General features: G+C 41.4%; 1 protein-coding gene across 6 annotated transcripts in view; it reads left to right on the top strand.

The window, feature by feature from the left end:
- The window catches only part of cntfr (ciliary neurotrophic factor receptor), a 244,636-nt gene that overhangs the window by 144,035 nt on the left and 81,937 nt on the right, over positions 1–18,664 (top strand). For all 6 annotated transcript variants that reach the window (XM_086187878.1, XM_086187877.1, XM_086187876.1 and 3 more), the window contains one exon: positions 1,673–1,906. In XM_086187878.1, the coding sequence (XP_086044004.1) occupies positions 1,673–1,906 (234 nt within the window). The remainder of the gene's footprint in view (positions 1–1,672; positions 1,907–18,664) is intronic.

Raw genomic sequence — 18,664 nt, forward strand, 5'->3', positions numbered from 1 at the left:
AACGGGCCAAAAACTTTTTCATTAACTCACGACATCTTAGAGTGAGTAACTGACAAATAAATGGTGATGTTTGTGTGAGGCATCACTTTGAGGCTTTAGCTTCCTGCAAGATTCATCCAATTCTATTGGATGAATCTTCTTTATCCAAGAAGATAAAAAAAAGAATGAAGTAGGGAAAGAGGTTAAAAAAAAAAAGAGATCAGAGCTGTGTAGAGTACATCAAGGACATCCACAGGAAAAAAGCAGCAGAACTGTAACTTCAGCACAATATTCCAAGCGGCTGGCTCCTCATCAATGATTTGGACAGATGATCTGACACTTGTGCTGTGGTATCAGCCGAAATGCTACCTAAAGACAGGTAAACCCAACTTAGTATTTAAAAAAACACTTTACAGCACAGTCTGCAGAATTTGTTTACTATGCAATGCAGTTACTGTGGGAGAGTAGTTCTCTTCTCTTTCTTGTGACATGAAGCACAAGGGCACCATCATCAAAGCTAACATCAAAGTCCAACTATGGTTTTTGCAGTGATGCAAATAACATTTTATGTAAATAAAGCCACACATCATTTGACAGAGGAGATCAAAGAAAATTGGTGTTCTTGCCACTAATGCATGCACACACCATATTTTGACTTTGAATGAAGGAAATGGGGAGGGGGTGACTCGGATGGACAGAAAATGAGGAGAAGAGAGGGTTGGAGGGGTGGGTGAACATCACACAGAGAGGAGCAGAAAACAGAGAGACAACAAACAGTGTCAGGTTAATGGTAATAGGGACAGGGATCTTGTCATATTAAATATAGATGGCTCTGTTATGGGACATGAAATATACATGAAACACTAGCTTGACATCTGTATCAGCTGCGTTCAGAGGCACGTCTGAGGGCACAGAGAAAAGGAAGCTAGCTCGTGAAAAGCAGCGAGATGAGAGGCATTGTGTTGTAGAAGAAAGAAGGGAGGAGACAGAGAGACAAAGATGGGGGGGGAGACACTAGAGCAAGACAAGAATCTTGACAGCAGTTGATCCTAGACCAGTGGGGCCACTGTTTTTCTCCTCTTTGTTGATGAGGACTTTTCATAAGATAGGGATCAATATTTTATTGTTGTCTCTGGTTGTGCCGTTGATCCGGAGTGTTGAGGTGTTAATCTGATGTCTTTGCTTTGTGTAGTCCTGACGGGTCCCAGGGGACTGATCAGCAGAGCAGGGCCGCTAAACCTCAGTGTCCCGGATAAATGTCCCATTAGGCTTGTGTATATCCCCTAACCCTCGGGGTCGCGACCCCTACAAACTTCACTGAAGCCTTGGACAAAGGCTGAGTCGGTGTGGTTGTTGATACCAGGATCAGTGGGACAACGCTAACACAGATTTTTTTGGGGGGGGGTTTGTCAAATTGTTCATTTTCCACAATAAACAGGCCCTTTTTCTCTGTGGCCTATCAATAAATGGAGGAAAAGATAGCGTTCTTTCCTGATTCTTGCTTTCTGTGCCTTGAACAAAACCAGTTAATTTCATGTTGAGAAAGAGAATTCTGTGCTCATTTTGTACATTCGTGCATGAATCAATCCACCCAGCTTTAAATTCTTGTATGCGCTGATGATAAATGCTCTGATTGTTGACCAATACCAACTTTGATCCACCCTTCATCTTTTTCCCTCCCATTTATTTGCAGTTGCTAGGAACCAGTATGAGCGAATGGGCAGCGATGTCACCATGATGTGTGGCTCCTTGGACAGTGACGCTTCAGTGTCATGGAAGGTGAACGGGACGGACGTCAGAGCCCAGCACCGTCTAGAAGGCCCCAGACTGATGCTTACCCAAGTGGACCTGGGCCACAACGGACTCTACAGCTGCTTTCAGAACCCGCATGGAGACAGACGCGACACCATCAACCTCCGCATCGGCAGTAAGTACCCCGACTATCGCCGCCACATGGGAAGTGGGACACAAAAGGGTGGAGCGCCATTATGTGAATCATGACTCTTTTTTTTTATTATTATTTCAATATCGATACTTAAGAATTTTGCAAAAGAACAACTGAATTATGCTCACCCTTAGAGAATTTGAACCGCCCCTACAATACTTCTATGTTTTATTTTATTACTTGCATAGAAAAAAAAAACACAAAAAGTTAACAGTCACCTACAATATGCGAAGTGCTGTTTCATTTACATTTTAAAAGCTAATATAAAAGTTAAATTGTTAACATAATGCTCCTGACAGTAGGACCTGTTGCCACCTGACAAGCTCTAATGATAAGCTGTTAAAACGACATTTGGTAATTCCTCCGTTATGGCCGTTCATTTTAATAATCACACAAAAGCTAAGTTAATGTAAATTTAACGACGTGTCACAGCGGCCTGTGAGCTGGCAATGGCCTCCTTTGAGAACCATTATTCTGACGGTGAAGGTTTTATACCCGGGGCCTGTGAATAATAATCATGTTAAGACACCATGAACCCCTGAGGATCATCCAGAACCAAAACATCTTTTGTTAAAGTCATTTTTAGCTCTAGTTTAACATCTTAATTGATGTGCTACCAACACAATTAATAAAAGTACTCAGAAAATAAAAATCCTAATTGGCCATTTTTTTAATGTGTACTTGAAAAGCCAGAAGTACATTTGCATAGAAATACCACTATATATTTTATTACAAAATGCTTAAGATTAGCGTTTGACTTCTTATTTTTCTCGTGGATTTTTTAGTGCGGTGCGCAGTTGGTTTGTCTAAATCAAAACCAGTGTTTTTATTCATATTGCTTCCACTAATAGCTCAGATTTAGTGTCTCTTCTAATCTCCTCCGTAGCTGCCAGTTTATTGTGGCTGATTCTGAAACGACAGGTTTCAGTTTTATTTAGAAGTAAAGATTCTTCTTTTTTATCGTCTCTACTGTTCAGCGCTTTCTTGTATGCAAGTGATCGCTCGCTATCACGCCACAATTTATGGAACATTTTCAATTAAATCACCACAGGAATCATGATGCAGCTGCTTGCTGGCTAGTGAGTGAAATTAGATATCTCAGTAGCATCAATCATGGCAGGCCACTTTAAAACGCTGCCAAAAATGACATATTTTGATACACTGCAGTTGAAAAACCTTGATCCATCACTCACACGTCAGTGAAAAATATGAGTTGAACCAGTTTTCTTCTCTTTGACAGAGCTGTCCGAGAGCTCACCTCGGGTCAGGTTGAAAAAATAGCTAGACTGGTGCTGTTGGCTCACCAGTACAGATATGAAATGGCTTTATTGTGCATGTGGTATACAACTTTGAGAACACTTTCAGTGTAAATTTAGAGTGCTATTTATTTCTTCTTCTCTGTCTGGTTAAATTGTTCCTCCTGATTGGCATTTACATTTGACAAAATGACTGAATGTGCGCCTCTGCATGAGAGAGCAGGTTCACCAGAGTCATACACCAGCTGAGCTGGTGTGTTCAGGTTAGCTTTGTGCTAACGAATGTCAGTAGATAATGAAGGAGGAAAGGACCGGAGGGCTGCAGCGTTTAGATAGTAAAGAGAGTAATTTGAAGCTGCTCTTTGGCAAAAAATACGGTAATCTGAAAAAGCAAGCAAGATGCCAAAGCACTCTTCTAACGATTGAAACCGCATTAATAAATGGCCTGGTTCATGATGGAACTTAAAACAATGCCAACATGTTTCGGCCGCCATCTTGGTCTTCATCAGGGCACGAGTGACAAACAGTGCTACAGGCAAGAGTCAAAGACACATCAATTAATCAGCTGATCCAGGTGAAGGAGGCGGAGTCAACCCATGTAGTCTCACAGGCCTCGATTAGGTTAATGAGTCAAAGCAATCAAAAGAAATACAAAACGTACAAATAAAGTCAACAGGAAAACATAAGAAATACAGTACATTTTAAAGAAAAGCTACCATATCAGGACTGTCTTTAGGACCTGGAAAAGTCACGGCAGTAAGCCTATGCATCCAGTGACTCTCTTTCTGATTTGACATCTTTGTCTGTCTCCTTGTCTAGAAGTTAAAGAAACATGATCCATCCCTAAAGCAGAAAAAGAAGCCTGATTATCATTGAGTACTTCCTTAAAAGGTTTCACCATGAGAATCAATTTCTATCAAAAATTATCAATTTCAGCTCTTCTAGATATTCCTGATCGTTAATAAACACCTGCTCTGCTAACTGGACCGCAAATACCTTCAGTGTTTAAATTTTGCGCCATGCCAGACTTCGCAAATTTTAGGGTCGTATGACACTCAATTTACCCACAATTTTAAAGTCACAATACTACAAAGTTTAGGAGCTATGGAGAAGCCAGCTGATTCCAGTCCGCCCTCTGCTAACCGGAATGTCAGTGATGTTAAATGTTTTACTCATTTCCAAAAATTGTGGTTGTGTGCCACTCAAAACCATTTATCTCTCAAGTTACATCCATTCTTTTCACATTTTAAGTTTTGGAAAAAGTCTTTTGAGAGCGCTGTGCACCACATGACGGATGAGGGCGGCATGAGAATCAAAGAAAGCATTTCCATCAGACGCAAAAATTAGTTCTCTCAACTTCACGCAGGTTTGAGTCATCGAACAAAAGAAAAGAAAGGTTTGAAACATGCATTTTTCATTTGGTGGGACCTTGAGATAGAAAACCCCACCCATCAGTTTAAGTGGTGTGACTTTATCTACCTGACAACAGGAACAATAAAAAGCCTGTAGCGAATCACATATGCAAGCTAATGTTCAAAATAACATTCCCAAGCATAGCTATGAGGAATGAGGCCGTACGGGGGTGTGACAGTTTGGTTAATCATATCGGCAATGATGAATCACTGAATGCTGAAATAATACTGAGTTGATGAGTTTTATGTTACAGTAGATTATGTCAGGAGGGTGAATGATGCAACGCTCATGCAGGCTCAATAGCAAGTGTGTGTTTGTGTGTGTGTGTGTGTGTGTGTGTGTGTGTGTGTGTGTGTGTGTGAGAGAGAGAGAGATATCATGGCTGCACATAAGCGATGACCCCCTGCATTGCTGCATTGTATTAACACTTCGGTGGTCTCAAGCTATGACAGGTACATTGTGTAACTATTCATCAGGGGTCGATTCATTTTTTTTTTCCATTTATTTATACATATTTTTTCAATATATGAATCGATTTTTCTGAACACATTTTTTTTTCTAAGCCCTCTGCCTGGCAGTGTAATTTCCATGATAACAGCTGGGGATTTTATGACATGTTCAAAGCATACACATGGGAAACATCATTTTTCTTTTCCCAACTACATAAACTCATCTCAGCTTCTCTCTCTCTGGTTTCCTTATTCGAATGTGTTATCTCTTCACCACCGGTTCTATTTTTAATCCTTGTCTCTATTGTGTGTCATTCTATTTTTATCTGCTTTATTTTATTAACCATCACCCACATAACGTGTTGTGCAGATACAGCTATAGTGACACCTCGACAGACTACACTTGTCCTGATTACCGTCATGATGATAGTTTGATTTTATGCAGCGTTTATGACTCACACCAGGGGCTTGTTATGTTGAACGCGGAAGTGTTATCAGGAGAATAGCGAGAGCCATCTGTCTCTTCTATTCTACTCCGCTCTTTGTCTCTTTTCCTACAAACTTTGTCTTATCTTTCATATTTCCCCATGTGGCGGCATCCATTTACAGCTGTTTACACTGGTTTGCATTAAGAACAGACGATGTCATATGACCCTCGTGACCTGTCTGTGTGTGTGTGTGTGTGTGTGTGTGTGTGTGCGTGCGTGCGTGCGTGCGCGTCTTGTCTTCACACCAAACTTATGGAGTGTTTGTGATCTTTTTCCAGGAGTGTGTCAACATAATTTCAACATGAGGAAACCACAGTTGTCGTCTTGTGTTTAATGTGAGAGTATAGTGGCGCTGTGATGTCTGCTCCTCTTCCTCGGTGCATTATTTCACCACTATATACAAATGTAGGATGTTTACAATCTGCCTGTCAGTTTGGATACATGCAATGCTACAATTACTTAAAGAAAATATGCATAAATATTGATGTGTGTGCTAGCATGTGTGTGTATCTGTGGTTGGATGGGGGAGCTTTCACACATGTCAGGATGTTATTGTCTTAGTGTTTAAAAAAAACAAAAGAAAGGTGGATCGCATCTGGAAGCAAGCACACACACACACACACACTCACGCACACACTCCAGCACTGCTTGATGACATCTTCAGAAACCATCATCAAAGACGAATTGATGTGCAATGTTAGAGAGATAGAAAGTGACAGACTGATAAAAAATGAAAGAGTATTGACTCTAAAAGTTCATTATAATTTAATAAGCAGGAGGTCGTAAAACTCTAAAGCTCTTTGATGAAATACAACATCCTTTGCTGTCACGGTGGGGAAATTATTGCCGTCCTGCTGTTTTCTGGCTTTGTCCGTTCTTCCGTCTGTTGCTGTCTTCACTAAACAATTTATAGCACCACAACATGGCCTGCAGCCGCCCAATTGTTCAGCCTCCCAGCTAATATTGTATCAACTATCATATATCCATGGCGACCTGTCAGCGAGCCTGTCAGTCTATGAGACACATAGTCAGCCAGTCAGTTCGGAAATCTGGAATCTGATATAGATGTCCATTTACCATTATAAGACATTGTAACATCTTTTTCCAAACATTAACCACTTTTTTTTCTCCTGGTTCTTAAAGCAACACCTCACCCAGAAAGTCTTTTTTTTTTTTTTTCCCCAAGTACTTACAGTTTGGTGTCTTGAACTCCCCTCCTGCACTGGTGAATACAGAAGCCAGAAAATGACAGTCATGTGTAAGCTTGCAGCTAATGGAGGTCAACAACTAACAACAGCTGAAGTGTCCGCAAACTTCAGTTTACAAAACTCTCAAATGCATCACGCTGTAAACTGCAACTTTTCTTCATCCAGTGGATGAAATAAACAAAATAGAGCACATCTTGGTTAGCCTGACTCAGCAAGTTCAACTGAATTTGTTAACGTCACAGTCATGCAGACCTGAAGTGCTGTATTGTTTTTTTCCTTTTGTTTCTGTTTAAGTTCAGACCAAATTGTTTGCCACCTGCCATTTTGGATTTGTTTGCTGTTGTTGGTCGGTGGTCATTTGCTTCAAGCCAGACATACACACCTGTTTTTTCTGCATTCTGAGTCACCAACAAGTAATGGAGGAGGGAGAAATGTGTTTGAGAGACACCTTCTGTGCGTACCCAAGCAAATTACACATTTATAGTGAAGTAACGCTAAAAACCTACAGTATCTTTGCAGCAGGATACGGGTGTTTTACTCACATTTACATCATTGCATTTCCTAGGTATTGTAAGTCTCGCCTCAACAAACTTTTTGTACCTAAACCAGACCCAAACTGTACTGACACATCAAGAGACACCACTGTATGAGCCATCAGTAAATTTCATTTCAAAAAGATGTTGTCAGTACCATTTTGAAAAAAGTAAAGTGTTCTGCTCTTCAAAACCTGCCAGCCCACCCCTGAACATTCCAGAAGTGGTGATTTATGCCAGCTAACACATTGATTTCAATGACAGATGAGTTTTGTGCTGAGATGTCTGAGCAATGCAATGACATTTAATCAACAATCCTGTTCCTGTCAACGTTTGTAGTCTCAGCTCTATGTAAAACCACTTTAGAGGTTGAAAACCCTAACTCGTAAGCACCACAGCATGCGCAGGCATCTCCCCTCTTCACTTTAAACCATGAATCTGAAAAGTACAGGCTGAACTAAAGTTGCAATAGAGAAAGGTGAGGAGACTGATACTACTGGAGGCTCGCCCTAGTCCACAGTGGCCGTCAGCACAGTGCAGAGCCGTAAAATTGGGATGGCCTCCCAAACATCGGGCCATGCATATCTAAAAGCTCTGTCGCTGATCTCTCCCCATCTTTAGAGCCCATTAGCCAGCTACTCAGCCAGCCAGTGTGCCAGACAGTCACTCAGCCTGCCAGCTGACACAAGACAGGAAGAAATCTTTTATTTCTCCACCAGAAATTCATGATAGATATTCACAAGAAAACTGGGGCGCTCCAGACAGCACACCCTCATTACTGTAATGACGAGATTTAAAACATCTATGATGAAGAATAACATTTGTCATGTGAGCAACCGTGGTGTCTGTTTAGAGGAAAAGCAGTTTTGGGTTTGGCGAGGATTCAATCCTGTAAACAAATCCAGTCTCAACGGCTCTCCAACCATTGCAATGCCATTATGTAAGCTCAGTTGTGGTGAAGACTTTCTTCTACATGCTAGAAGTGATAAAAGAGGTCACAACCACGAATGTTGTGGGTATGGGTTGGCTATCAAGGCCATTTTAAAGTGTGTGTGTGTGCACGTGCATGTGTGTTTGTGTATGTGTGCATGCGTGGACATGGTCCACATGGAATGTGGTGAAACTGTTGTTTCTGTTGACTGTCTGTCCTTGGAGGTCATAAAGGCAACAAAAATGGAGTATTTATTTCTGCCCTCTTTGAAATTAAATGAGTTTTTTTCTCTCTTTTTTTTCTTCTCATAAACTTTTGGTTGCAGTGATTATTATTTGCAATGATCAAAACTCCAGTGTAAAAAATATGATTGGCTTTTGGTCAAAGGAACCCACGGTGATGCTAACATCTGAGTTGTCCTACAAAACCACATCCTCCCAGCAGCTCTCTGTGAAACATACAAACACCTGGTCAAATAGGTTAAATCTTTTCTACTCCAAATTAAAGAGCTCTTAAACAACACACACAGTTCACTGGTTGTATTCAAACTTTAGAGGGGATGAGTTGAAGGCAGAGTGACTTCTTGGGTCAAAAGAATATACATCTCCTCCCCACCAGCGCCTTATATTCACAAACACACTTGCTCACACCAATTGATATGAATTTCCTTTCCATGGGCAGATTGTTTTTGTGTGCGTCCGCACATACTCACACACACACACAGACTCACTCAGGGGACCTGTGCTACATCGCTTGGTAATGGATTTGTCTTGTCTCCTTGCAGACAGATCGCTTTGGGGGAGGGCGAACACATAGAGCTGCGTCTCCTCCGGGACTTCCTGTTTAAACCAGGAAGTATTTGGCCCCGCATGTAAGGCCACGGCAAAAACTACCCAGCTTACATTTTAATTACTCCGCCTACCTGTCCCAGTACTCGCTCAATCTTAATAAATAGCAAATACCTGCATGCCAGTAGAAATTAATTAATTCAGCAGTTTGTCAAGCTCAGCTCGTCTCTCGGGTCCGTCAGGAAGGAACGCTGCCAAGTCTGCTGAAATGATTTTGAAGTCGTAAAAATTCAAATGCACGTTTGCTGCCTGAAAACAAAGAGCTGGATGACTGTCAATGTAAATATGTGAAGTTTGATCTGAGATGTCCGGACTCATTCGAGTAAATCTGATACAAATTTTACAGTATTTTATAGTTTGTGCGCATATTCCCACTAAACATTCGATTCTATGGTAGAGGTGTCTCCAGTTTGAGGTTTTACACCTTGATCTGCGATGGACTAAGCTATTTAAAATGACAATGCAAAGATTGGTTTTCAGATAGATACCTATCTCGAGTGGCTGCACGGTGGTGCAGTGGTCAGCACTGTGGCCTCACAGTAAGAAGGTTCCAGGTTCAAGTCCTGGCTCCATCACAGGATCTTTCTGTGTGAGTCTCCATGTTCTCCCTGTTCCTGTGTGGGTTCTCTCTGGTACTCCAGCTTCCTCCCACAGTCCAAAGACATCAAGAGGGGACGAGGCTGATTGATACTCTAAATTGACTGTAGGTGTGACTGAGAGTGTGAATGGTTGTCTGTCTCTATGTGTTGGTCCTGTGATGGAGTGGCGACCTGTCCAGGGTGAACCTCGCCTCTCGCCTGAAGGCTGCTGTGAAAGGCTGCACCCCCCCCACAACCCTTAACAGGATAAGAGGTAGAAAAAGGATGGATGGATGGATACCTATCTCATGAGCTGAACATTTGGTCAGAGCCAGTAGGACGTCACCTCATGCAAACCAACCAAAATCTGAATTGTCGCTCTTGGAGGATCTGTCTTGTTTTAAGTTCAGTAAGGCTCAGTTCTGACTGACGACTCACAACACAAGAAAACAGTTCAAGTTTACAGCAGGTAGATGCAGGAATCCCAAACATGTCAAAACTCAAACTTTTCAAGATGTTTTTCAATGTTGCAAGTAGTCATTTTGTAAGTAATTAGTCTGAACCAGGCTAAACAGCTTAGGACCAAGCAATATTTGTAATTGAATATTAAGTTTTTTTTACTGTATATGCTATTTTTATGGGATCATTTAAAATACAGTAGTAGCACTCCGAGAGCACCTACTGTACATCACCAAGGAAGCTACGAGCATACAGGACACAAACACAAAACTGCTTAACTGTTCACCCAGAACATGTCTTCCAGATACAAGATCCAAGTATGATTTCCTGAAGCCTAAACATTGGTTCAGCTACATCACATGGACCCAAACAATTCATCCAAAGCATGTCCAGTAAAATACTGCTTATATATACTATATATATGGTCAAATAATTCTTCAGAATCAAGGATCTAGAATTTGATCCAGATTGCTCCCAAAAGTTAATTATGTTCTTTGTAATACTTGATAATGTTTCCAATCTTTCCACCAGATTTAATCCAAATTGCTGCATTAGTTTTTGACATAAGCTGCTAATAAACAGACAAACAAACGCACACACGTCAGAGATCCCGCTTTGATGGAGGTAAGCAATGGTCCCACAATAGCGCTGTCTGGCTTGTCTTTCCTTTCCCACAGTTGGACATACTTGTAAAATCAGATCATATCCCGCTCCCCACTGCAGTTGTTAACATTATGGATCAATCTTTGGACCTCCATCATGTGTCTTTCTCCCAATTTAACTGTTTCTCCTCTTTTGTTCCGCTTCATATTTCCTAAGCAATTTTTTCCCTCCCCATTTTGTTTTGTTCTGGTTGCAGGACAGCAGCTCTCATCACTTTATTGTTGCAGACAACCATAACAAATGGGAAAATGGGCTGATGTAAGAAGTCAATGGGAAGCCATGAGGGAAACTCAAACATAAAACAACAACAACAAAAAAAGAGTCCTTGTGTATTTTGGCCTGGTCGTATCCGTTGGGTATCAGGAGTAATCTGGCAAGACAGATCGTTCTCCCTTCCCTCCTCTCTCATTGCTGCTGTTTCAGTGGGACCCAGTGTGGCATAAATCATTAACGCTGAAGAGAAATACTCCCCGATTTTGCTTTTGGAAATGTTTTTTTTTTGTTTGTTTGTATTGTTCAAGTAGTATTTGAGATGTATATGTTGTGCATCAGCCTGGAGCTTGTAGTGTCAGTGGATTCAATGTAAACAGACACATTAAGGTAGGAGAGCAGGGGTCAGTGGCTCTACAGCTCAGTCAAAGCAGTCCTCTCCTAAGACTGCTGGGTTTTTCACTCTTCATGCTGCAGCAGTCATGAGCTGGGGGCATCCCGGGCATTTATTTTTTTTAGTTGTCTGTTCATCCCATTCACAATCATATGATATCTCAGAGAGACACCTCGAGAGAATTTCCTCAAATGTGTCACAAATGTCCACTGGAACTGAAGGATGAACTGAAAGGATTTCGATGGTCAAAGGTCAAGGTCACTGTGAGCAATGCATAGTCTTTACTATGAAACAGTTTTTCACTTTATTCCTTGACTGTCTTGTCTATTACCTTTACTTACACTTCATCTCTTGCCTCTATCTCCTACACTCTCCATTGTGCCGTCTAGTTGATCTTATTTCACTTATACTCACCCTGTGATGTCACTCAAAAGTGGCACTGCTCTAATTTTTTTTTTTTAAGACATTCTGATCTTCTGGAGACACGAATTAAGAAAGATGTTTGCACACTTAATGTACTATTCTGAAAGATGCCATTGTGTCAGAAGCTGATTCACTGCACCGTTAGCACATTATTTTGTTTGCAAACTTTATAATAGGCAGAATGAGTTGAAATCCTATTTACATAAAAAAGGTTATATACCGTTTCAACAATATAAAAAACAGAGTAAATAGGTTACATTGGACCCACGGATGCATTGTAACAATTTAAGAAAGCTGGTCGTCTGGTTATTGGTTGCTGCAGGGATGAGAGGGACATTGTTGTGGATCTGGAGATAGAGCAGCTTCAAAGGGGGTACAGACAGAGTTCAAGCATGTTAATAACAGAGGCCTGTAGATCAAGGTGGCTGCGTGTAGTCAGAGTCTCCCGGAGAGGAAGCTGAATCGGAGGGAGACTAAGTTGAATAAAGAAAATCTAGAGACAGAGAAGCTTAGCTGGAGGAACAGAAGCCTAACACAGGAAATAGTGCAGGCATGAAGCAGGACTCGGGATCTTTGCGAGGATTTAGCAAAGAATGAAACTGCGCCTGCAGTGATGAGGGAAAAGTAAAATAGTCTGTGCTTGAAACACAGGAACTTGATCAGTTGAGAGGAAGACATCAATGTACAGCAACACATCTGAGGTTAAGGCATAAATAACGTCAGAGCTCTGTTGAGAAGAAAACTTAGCTGGAAAATGTACTGCTGCTGAAAGTTAAAATAGAATTTGAGACATTTGATTGCTTTTTTGAGTTTTTAAAATTACCATAATAGATCATCCCTTTTTTTTTTTAATTAGAAAAGTTTTATTTTCTCAATATATTTGGCTCTCCAGTCAGTTAGCAAACAAAAACCAACATAATTAGATCAAACAAGGTGGTGCTTGACATTAACATCACCAAAAATCTCTTGACACCATTTTAGAGGAACAGGACACTGAAGTGGTAAATGGCTTGTATTTATAGAGTGCCATTACAAGGTTACCTCATTCACACACACACACACACACACACACACACACACACACACACACACACACACACTGATGGCGGGGGCTGCCATGTGAGGCGCCAACAAGCTCATCAGGAGCAATTAGCTGTTCAGCATCTTGCCCAAGGACACTCCAACATGGTCTCTGGAGGAATTAGGGATTGAACCAGTAATCCGATTACTAGAGAGCTACTGTACTAGCCAGGATGCCTTCAAGTGGTACTTCATCCAAAAAGTCCATTTTGCCTTTCAAGTACTCTCATTTACATAGGTGTCATTTTCACTGCTAGATTACTTCTTGTTGACTCTGGATTGTATAAAGTTACTCAGCAAAACTGCACAAAAAAAAAAAATCTCCCTATGATCTCTCACAGGCATCATCTGGAATGATCCACATCTTCTTCATCCAGCTGTGGTCAGCTAAAAACATGGCTAGCAAGTAAATATATTTTTTCAAAAATTAATTTTATCTACAAAATTTATGAATACTATCCATCCATCCATTTTCTATACTGCTTCTCCGTTAATGGTCGGGGGTGGGGGTGGGGGGCTGGATCCTATCCCAGCTGACATTGGGCGAGAGGCAGGGTTCACTCTGGATGTGTCTCCAGTCCATCGCAGGGCCATCAGGAGCATTTAGGGGTTCAGTATCTTGCTCAAGGACACTTGGACACGGTCACCGGGGGGAAGTGAGGATCAAACCAGTGACGCTTTGGTTGCAGACGGCCACTCTACCTCTGAGCCACGCCCCCCCTCAATACCTTTTTATCTTATCAAAATATATCTTCATTTTTTTTTTATCCAATTTATATTATTTTACAAAATATACACCAAAGTTGAACCTACTGTCTATATCTTTTGATCAGCGATCTGCCGGCCTGTTCACCAGTGGAGATACAAACTGTCTTCAAGTCCAGAATATGAAGCTATTTGCAAAATAAACATTGGGACGCTTGAGTGCAGTTAAATAATCAGCTTCTTAAAGTGTTTGTGTGTGATGCAGATGTTGAGCCTGGAGCAATTTAGGAAGAGCCCAAAAAACAAGAGGACGCATGTTGGATGGAACTGAGTCTTTCAAACACTTTCTCACTGCAGTGTAATGCTCACTGCCTTCGCCTCGGTTCCTCGCGAACACTTGAATGACAGAAAACCATGTAAATGCTGTAAATCCGCTGCTGAACTTTCCACATTGATCCTCAAAATGACTGCGTGTGTCAGCTCCTCTTCTATCATTAACCTCCTCCTCCTTCTTCTTCCATGGCCTTTTATTCGCATCATCTCTCATTCTTCCCATCACCTCTGATACTGAAAGGTTGAAATGGCCTCACGTCGATAGATCATAACAGTTATCTTTGATGTATTTAGCAACCTTTTATCAGTTACAAAAAAAGATTCATGTGTGAGTGAGTTACGGTGTGTTTCTCTGCCTCTCTCCATCTCTTACTTTAATTAATTGTCCACGTGAAGTTCACTTTCCTGGTTGACGTGCAGCACAACAAAGACGTCTGTTCTTTGTGTGAACGTGCCCTGACGTGTGTTTACGCCAGGTATTTTGCTGCAGCGTTTCATGTGTGCCTCTATTTGGTTGTCACCGTGTCTGAGTGCCAAGACGGTAGAAGCCTGCTCCCTCTTGATTAGTGTCCAGTGAAATAGAAATTTCTGGGCTGTCTCTGCCTTTTTACGATGGTGTCTGTGGGCTGGTGTGTGTGTGTGTGTGTGTGTGTGTGTGTGTGTGTGTGTGTGTGTGTGTGTGTGTTTTAGAGAAGAAAATAGATTCTTTGACCAGAAAGTATTCCCTTTGGCTCAGTGTCCGGCCGTGAGGTTGAGCAGTTCGCTCCATTGACGTCAATCAAATGAGGAATGGTCAGTTCTCCATGAAAACATACTGACTCTGTGTGTGTGCGCGCGCGCGCGCATGTGTGTGTGTGTGCGCGCGCGCATGTGTGTGTGTGTGTGTGTGTGTGTGTGTGTGTGTGCGACTGTGTCAGTGAGAGAAAGTCTGCACCTGCAAAAGACATTCAAATGTTTTAAGAGATAAAACTGCCTTTCCTGCTGACCCGTTCACCCGACTCTGTCACATCCATTAAGTTTAATGCCTCTGTGACCTCCAGCCTCCCTCAAAAGCTGCTCGTCAAACCACAGACATAAAAATGGTGTAACAAACAGTATAAAAATGTTTCTGATACATAAATATATCTGAGACAATACTGTGACCATATATGACAAGCATTTCTTATCTTGGTCCTTCAAAGTGTTATCAAATACAAAATACATAAAAAAGGATGAAAAAAAAATCAATGGACATGCGGAAACCTCTCCTAGAATTGTTGGTGACTTGAACAGAATCATTGTCCACATTTTAAGTTTTTTAAATTGTTGTAGCAAATGTTTTTGCATTAGAGTGAAAAATAAGTCAACCAAATTTTTCTGGTGTGACAAATATTTTGTGTTTGAGTGAGTGAAAGCAAATATTTGGTTGTATTTTATGGGTGTAAAAAAAATCTCCTGTATTTGACCGAGTGAAAGAAAAGATATTATTTCACTTTCAACTCATTTGATGTAAGAAATCTTTGGTGTGTGTGTGTCAAACGGCAAAAACAAATGAGGAGGTGCAAGTCAATGTACTGTTGTGTGTGTGTGTGTGTGTGTGTGTGTGTGTGTGTGTGTGTGTAAGAGCAGAGAACAAAGTATGTGCTTGTATTGGCGTCTATGTGGACTCCAACATGCACATGTCCACTCATGCGTCTCCTCCCATACATCCTATATGTGTGTGTAATGGACTAGGCTCTAACATCATTTCACGCTTCAGGATAAAACTGTCTTCCCCATTTAAGTCTATTGGGGCCATTTTTATTTGATGCAGCTTCCGAAGGACATTTTTTTTCCCTCCCCACTCACTCACTGACTTATTAAAGTGATGATAGTCGCCCAGGCAGATTGTTAGCCCTTCAGGAAGAGCCTCGGCACTGTAGTTGCGCTGCGCTCATCCCTCACGGGAACTAAGAGAGACATCTTTTGTGGCATGTTTGAGTTCAAGGAACAGCCAGCGTCGTGTCCATCAGCCATGTTTTGAGTTAGATTGAATTTGAGGGAGATACGCTGAAGCCAGAGTGTGTGTGCAAGTTCAAAACTGTCAGAGCAGCATCTAAAATGTATCTGGGGGCAAAAAAGAAGGAAAGGAGTCGCAACAAGTACAAGGAATGTATGTGATACAAAGGGAAATTAACACTGCATCATATTAGCTGGTTAAGAATGCTACATTATTGTGATTGAAGACTTGGAGAAGAGTGCATACTCACTCCTACTGAGGCAGAGCAGAGGAAACAGGTCTTCCTGGTGATCCAATGCCCTTCACATGCCACTGCAGTCGGTGCATGAGGGTTCTGATCCTGAATGGAAGTGAAACCGGCGGATGGGGGGATGTATAGTCTAGTATATTCTGCATAGTATATTTCTAGGTGTTTAAGTGTTTCTCAGAGTTTTGAGCCAAATTTACAACACATTGATTGCCGTATGACTGCAGCCGAACTTCACGGCGCAATTAAAGAGTGTAGATTTCTATCATGCACTTCATAAATATGACTACGATCGTAATACTTTTATTACTGCTCACTGTGAAATTATTCTGGTGAAGACAGTCAGAAAAATCTTGTGTTAGTCAGGGTATTAATCAGGTTGAGATCTGAAGTTTGCACAGTTGGAACATACTCAGTAACAGGTTTGGTAATAGTTTAATTGGCAGTGTCATGGTCACGTCGTATTCGGTCCATTGCTAGCAACAGTTTTGGCAGTACTGCAGAATCTCATGTATTTGTCTCTGCTAAATAAAGGATGGTGTTTTGTTAGAGTCTAAGTAGCTGCAGCCCCGCCGTCCTCTCTGAGATGTCTCAATTACAGCAGCTTGTTGGTCCACTCTCAGGGGACCCGGCAGCTGTGAGCCAGGACTGTAGCTAAATGGGATGTTCCCAAAGGAAAGATCTACTCACGGAACACAACGGCAGCCTGGGAACAGACGGGGAGACCAGGATAGAGAGAAGGAGACAGAGGGAGGACAGATTATATGACACCTGCAGAGAAAAGATGCAGGTTTAGGGAGCAAAGCCAAAATCTGAATGAAACAATTACTTTTGCGAGCGTTGTTTTACTGTAGTGGTAGGAATAATCACCCACTGGAAAGATTTAAAATGAGAAATATCTTAGATGCTTGATGTGAAAGACAGATTTCAGAAGAGTGGATATGGGAAGTATTAACTTTCCCTGTGTTTATGATAACTTGAGTTCCAAAAGGATGATGAACTTTGGAGGGAAGTTAGCATCACGATGGGTTCCCTTTGTGGGATTTTTACGTTGGATTTTGTGTTATTGGGAAAATAAACTCCATAGCAACCAGACATGTAAACTTTCAAGGTTTTGTTTGGTATGAATCATTTATGAGGACCACTTTTTCATTTCTCATCATCATTTTTGAAAATAAATGCAATTGTTAGAAGTAGAGAGCTGTGATTTCACTGTGAACGAACCACACCAGGGATGGAGACTGAACTTTGTCATGGTTGGCTTTGTGTTTGGTGATGATTCATTTCTAAGACACATAAAGCTTCGGAGTCCATTAATGAGCGGACGGGACGTTCAACAATGCTGACTTATTTTAGGGTTTTAGGACTTGTCCCTGCACCACTCCGTAACCACACAAACACACTACCACACACACACACAAACCCTCCACAACAGACACACACATGTTGCAGTGGGCGGATGAAAGGCGCCTCACACAAACATAGCTCCTGTGTCGAATGAGCCGCTCTTATTGTGGAAAAACATTGAGATGTTGGTGTTGGCTGGACAAGAATCTGGCCTGTGTGTACCAATGTTACCCCAAGCTCTTTTTTTTTTTTTCTCTTTTGCAGGCTTCACACATACACACACACACACACACACACACACACACGCGCATATTCAGTCTACATATAAGTCCAATCACTTTAAAGTTTGTAGAAGGTGTAAACTGGCTGCTTTGGGCTCGTCTAATGGGCTGCGTGTGGCTTCCTGTCTCTTCCTTCCTCTCGCCGTCGTCCTCCTCGCTCTGCTTTGTCTTATTCTGCATTTCTTTCTCTTTCAACAAGAAGGCAACAGCAGCCAATGCCTTTCATCTGTTCTCTTATCTTTTTTTCCCCCCTCTTGATATTATATGTGTACCTGCTCGTCTCATCTGCCAAAATATACCCCGTTAGCTCTCAAGTGTTTGGGAGGTAAATCATATCGAATCAGATCAAATGGAATGTTGGTGCCATCTTTGTAGGTTTGACTGACGCATCCTTTTCTGCTAAGAAGCTGCTTTATTTTCTTAATTCAAATCCAAATGGTATTAATTTGGATTTAAATTACTTTAGTTGAGCATAGGTTTATGGTTAGTGTGCATTCGTTATTCATACATCGTACTTATCCTTTAAATGTTGTGAGCAATCCAATTCTTTTCAGGCGTTGTGGTAGGAACAAAGTCATACTTGATGGACTCATTTATTATAAATACTTATTCTACTAATACTTATCAGAGTAGAGAATAGCACTCTGGACTCCCCTCTTCTCTCTCTGCCCATTCATGTACTTTAATTCAAATTTTAAACCTGATTTTCTTTTAAAACAACCCACCCACGGATTGTGGTGGAGGTGAACGCCATCCTCTGCCGCTATTATGTTAATGTGAGCCCATCCAGCATGAAGTGATCTGCTATCACACACCTAAGAATGGATCACTCCTGCGAGTTAATAGCACACCAGCAGATTCAAACGTGTGTGACATTCGTTACTTAACCTCTAGCGGTGTGTAAATGTTTGGAGGA

Source organism: Aulostomus chinensis, chromosome 19 (genome assembly GCF_037954235.1).
Source record: "Aulostomus chinensis isolate RoL2024-O1b breed Wild chromosome 19, RoL_Achi_v1.0, whole genome shotgun sequence".
Lineage (NCBI taxonomy): Eukaryota > Metazoa > Chordata > Actinopteri > Syngnathiformes > Aulostomidae > Aulostomus > Aulostomus chinensis.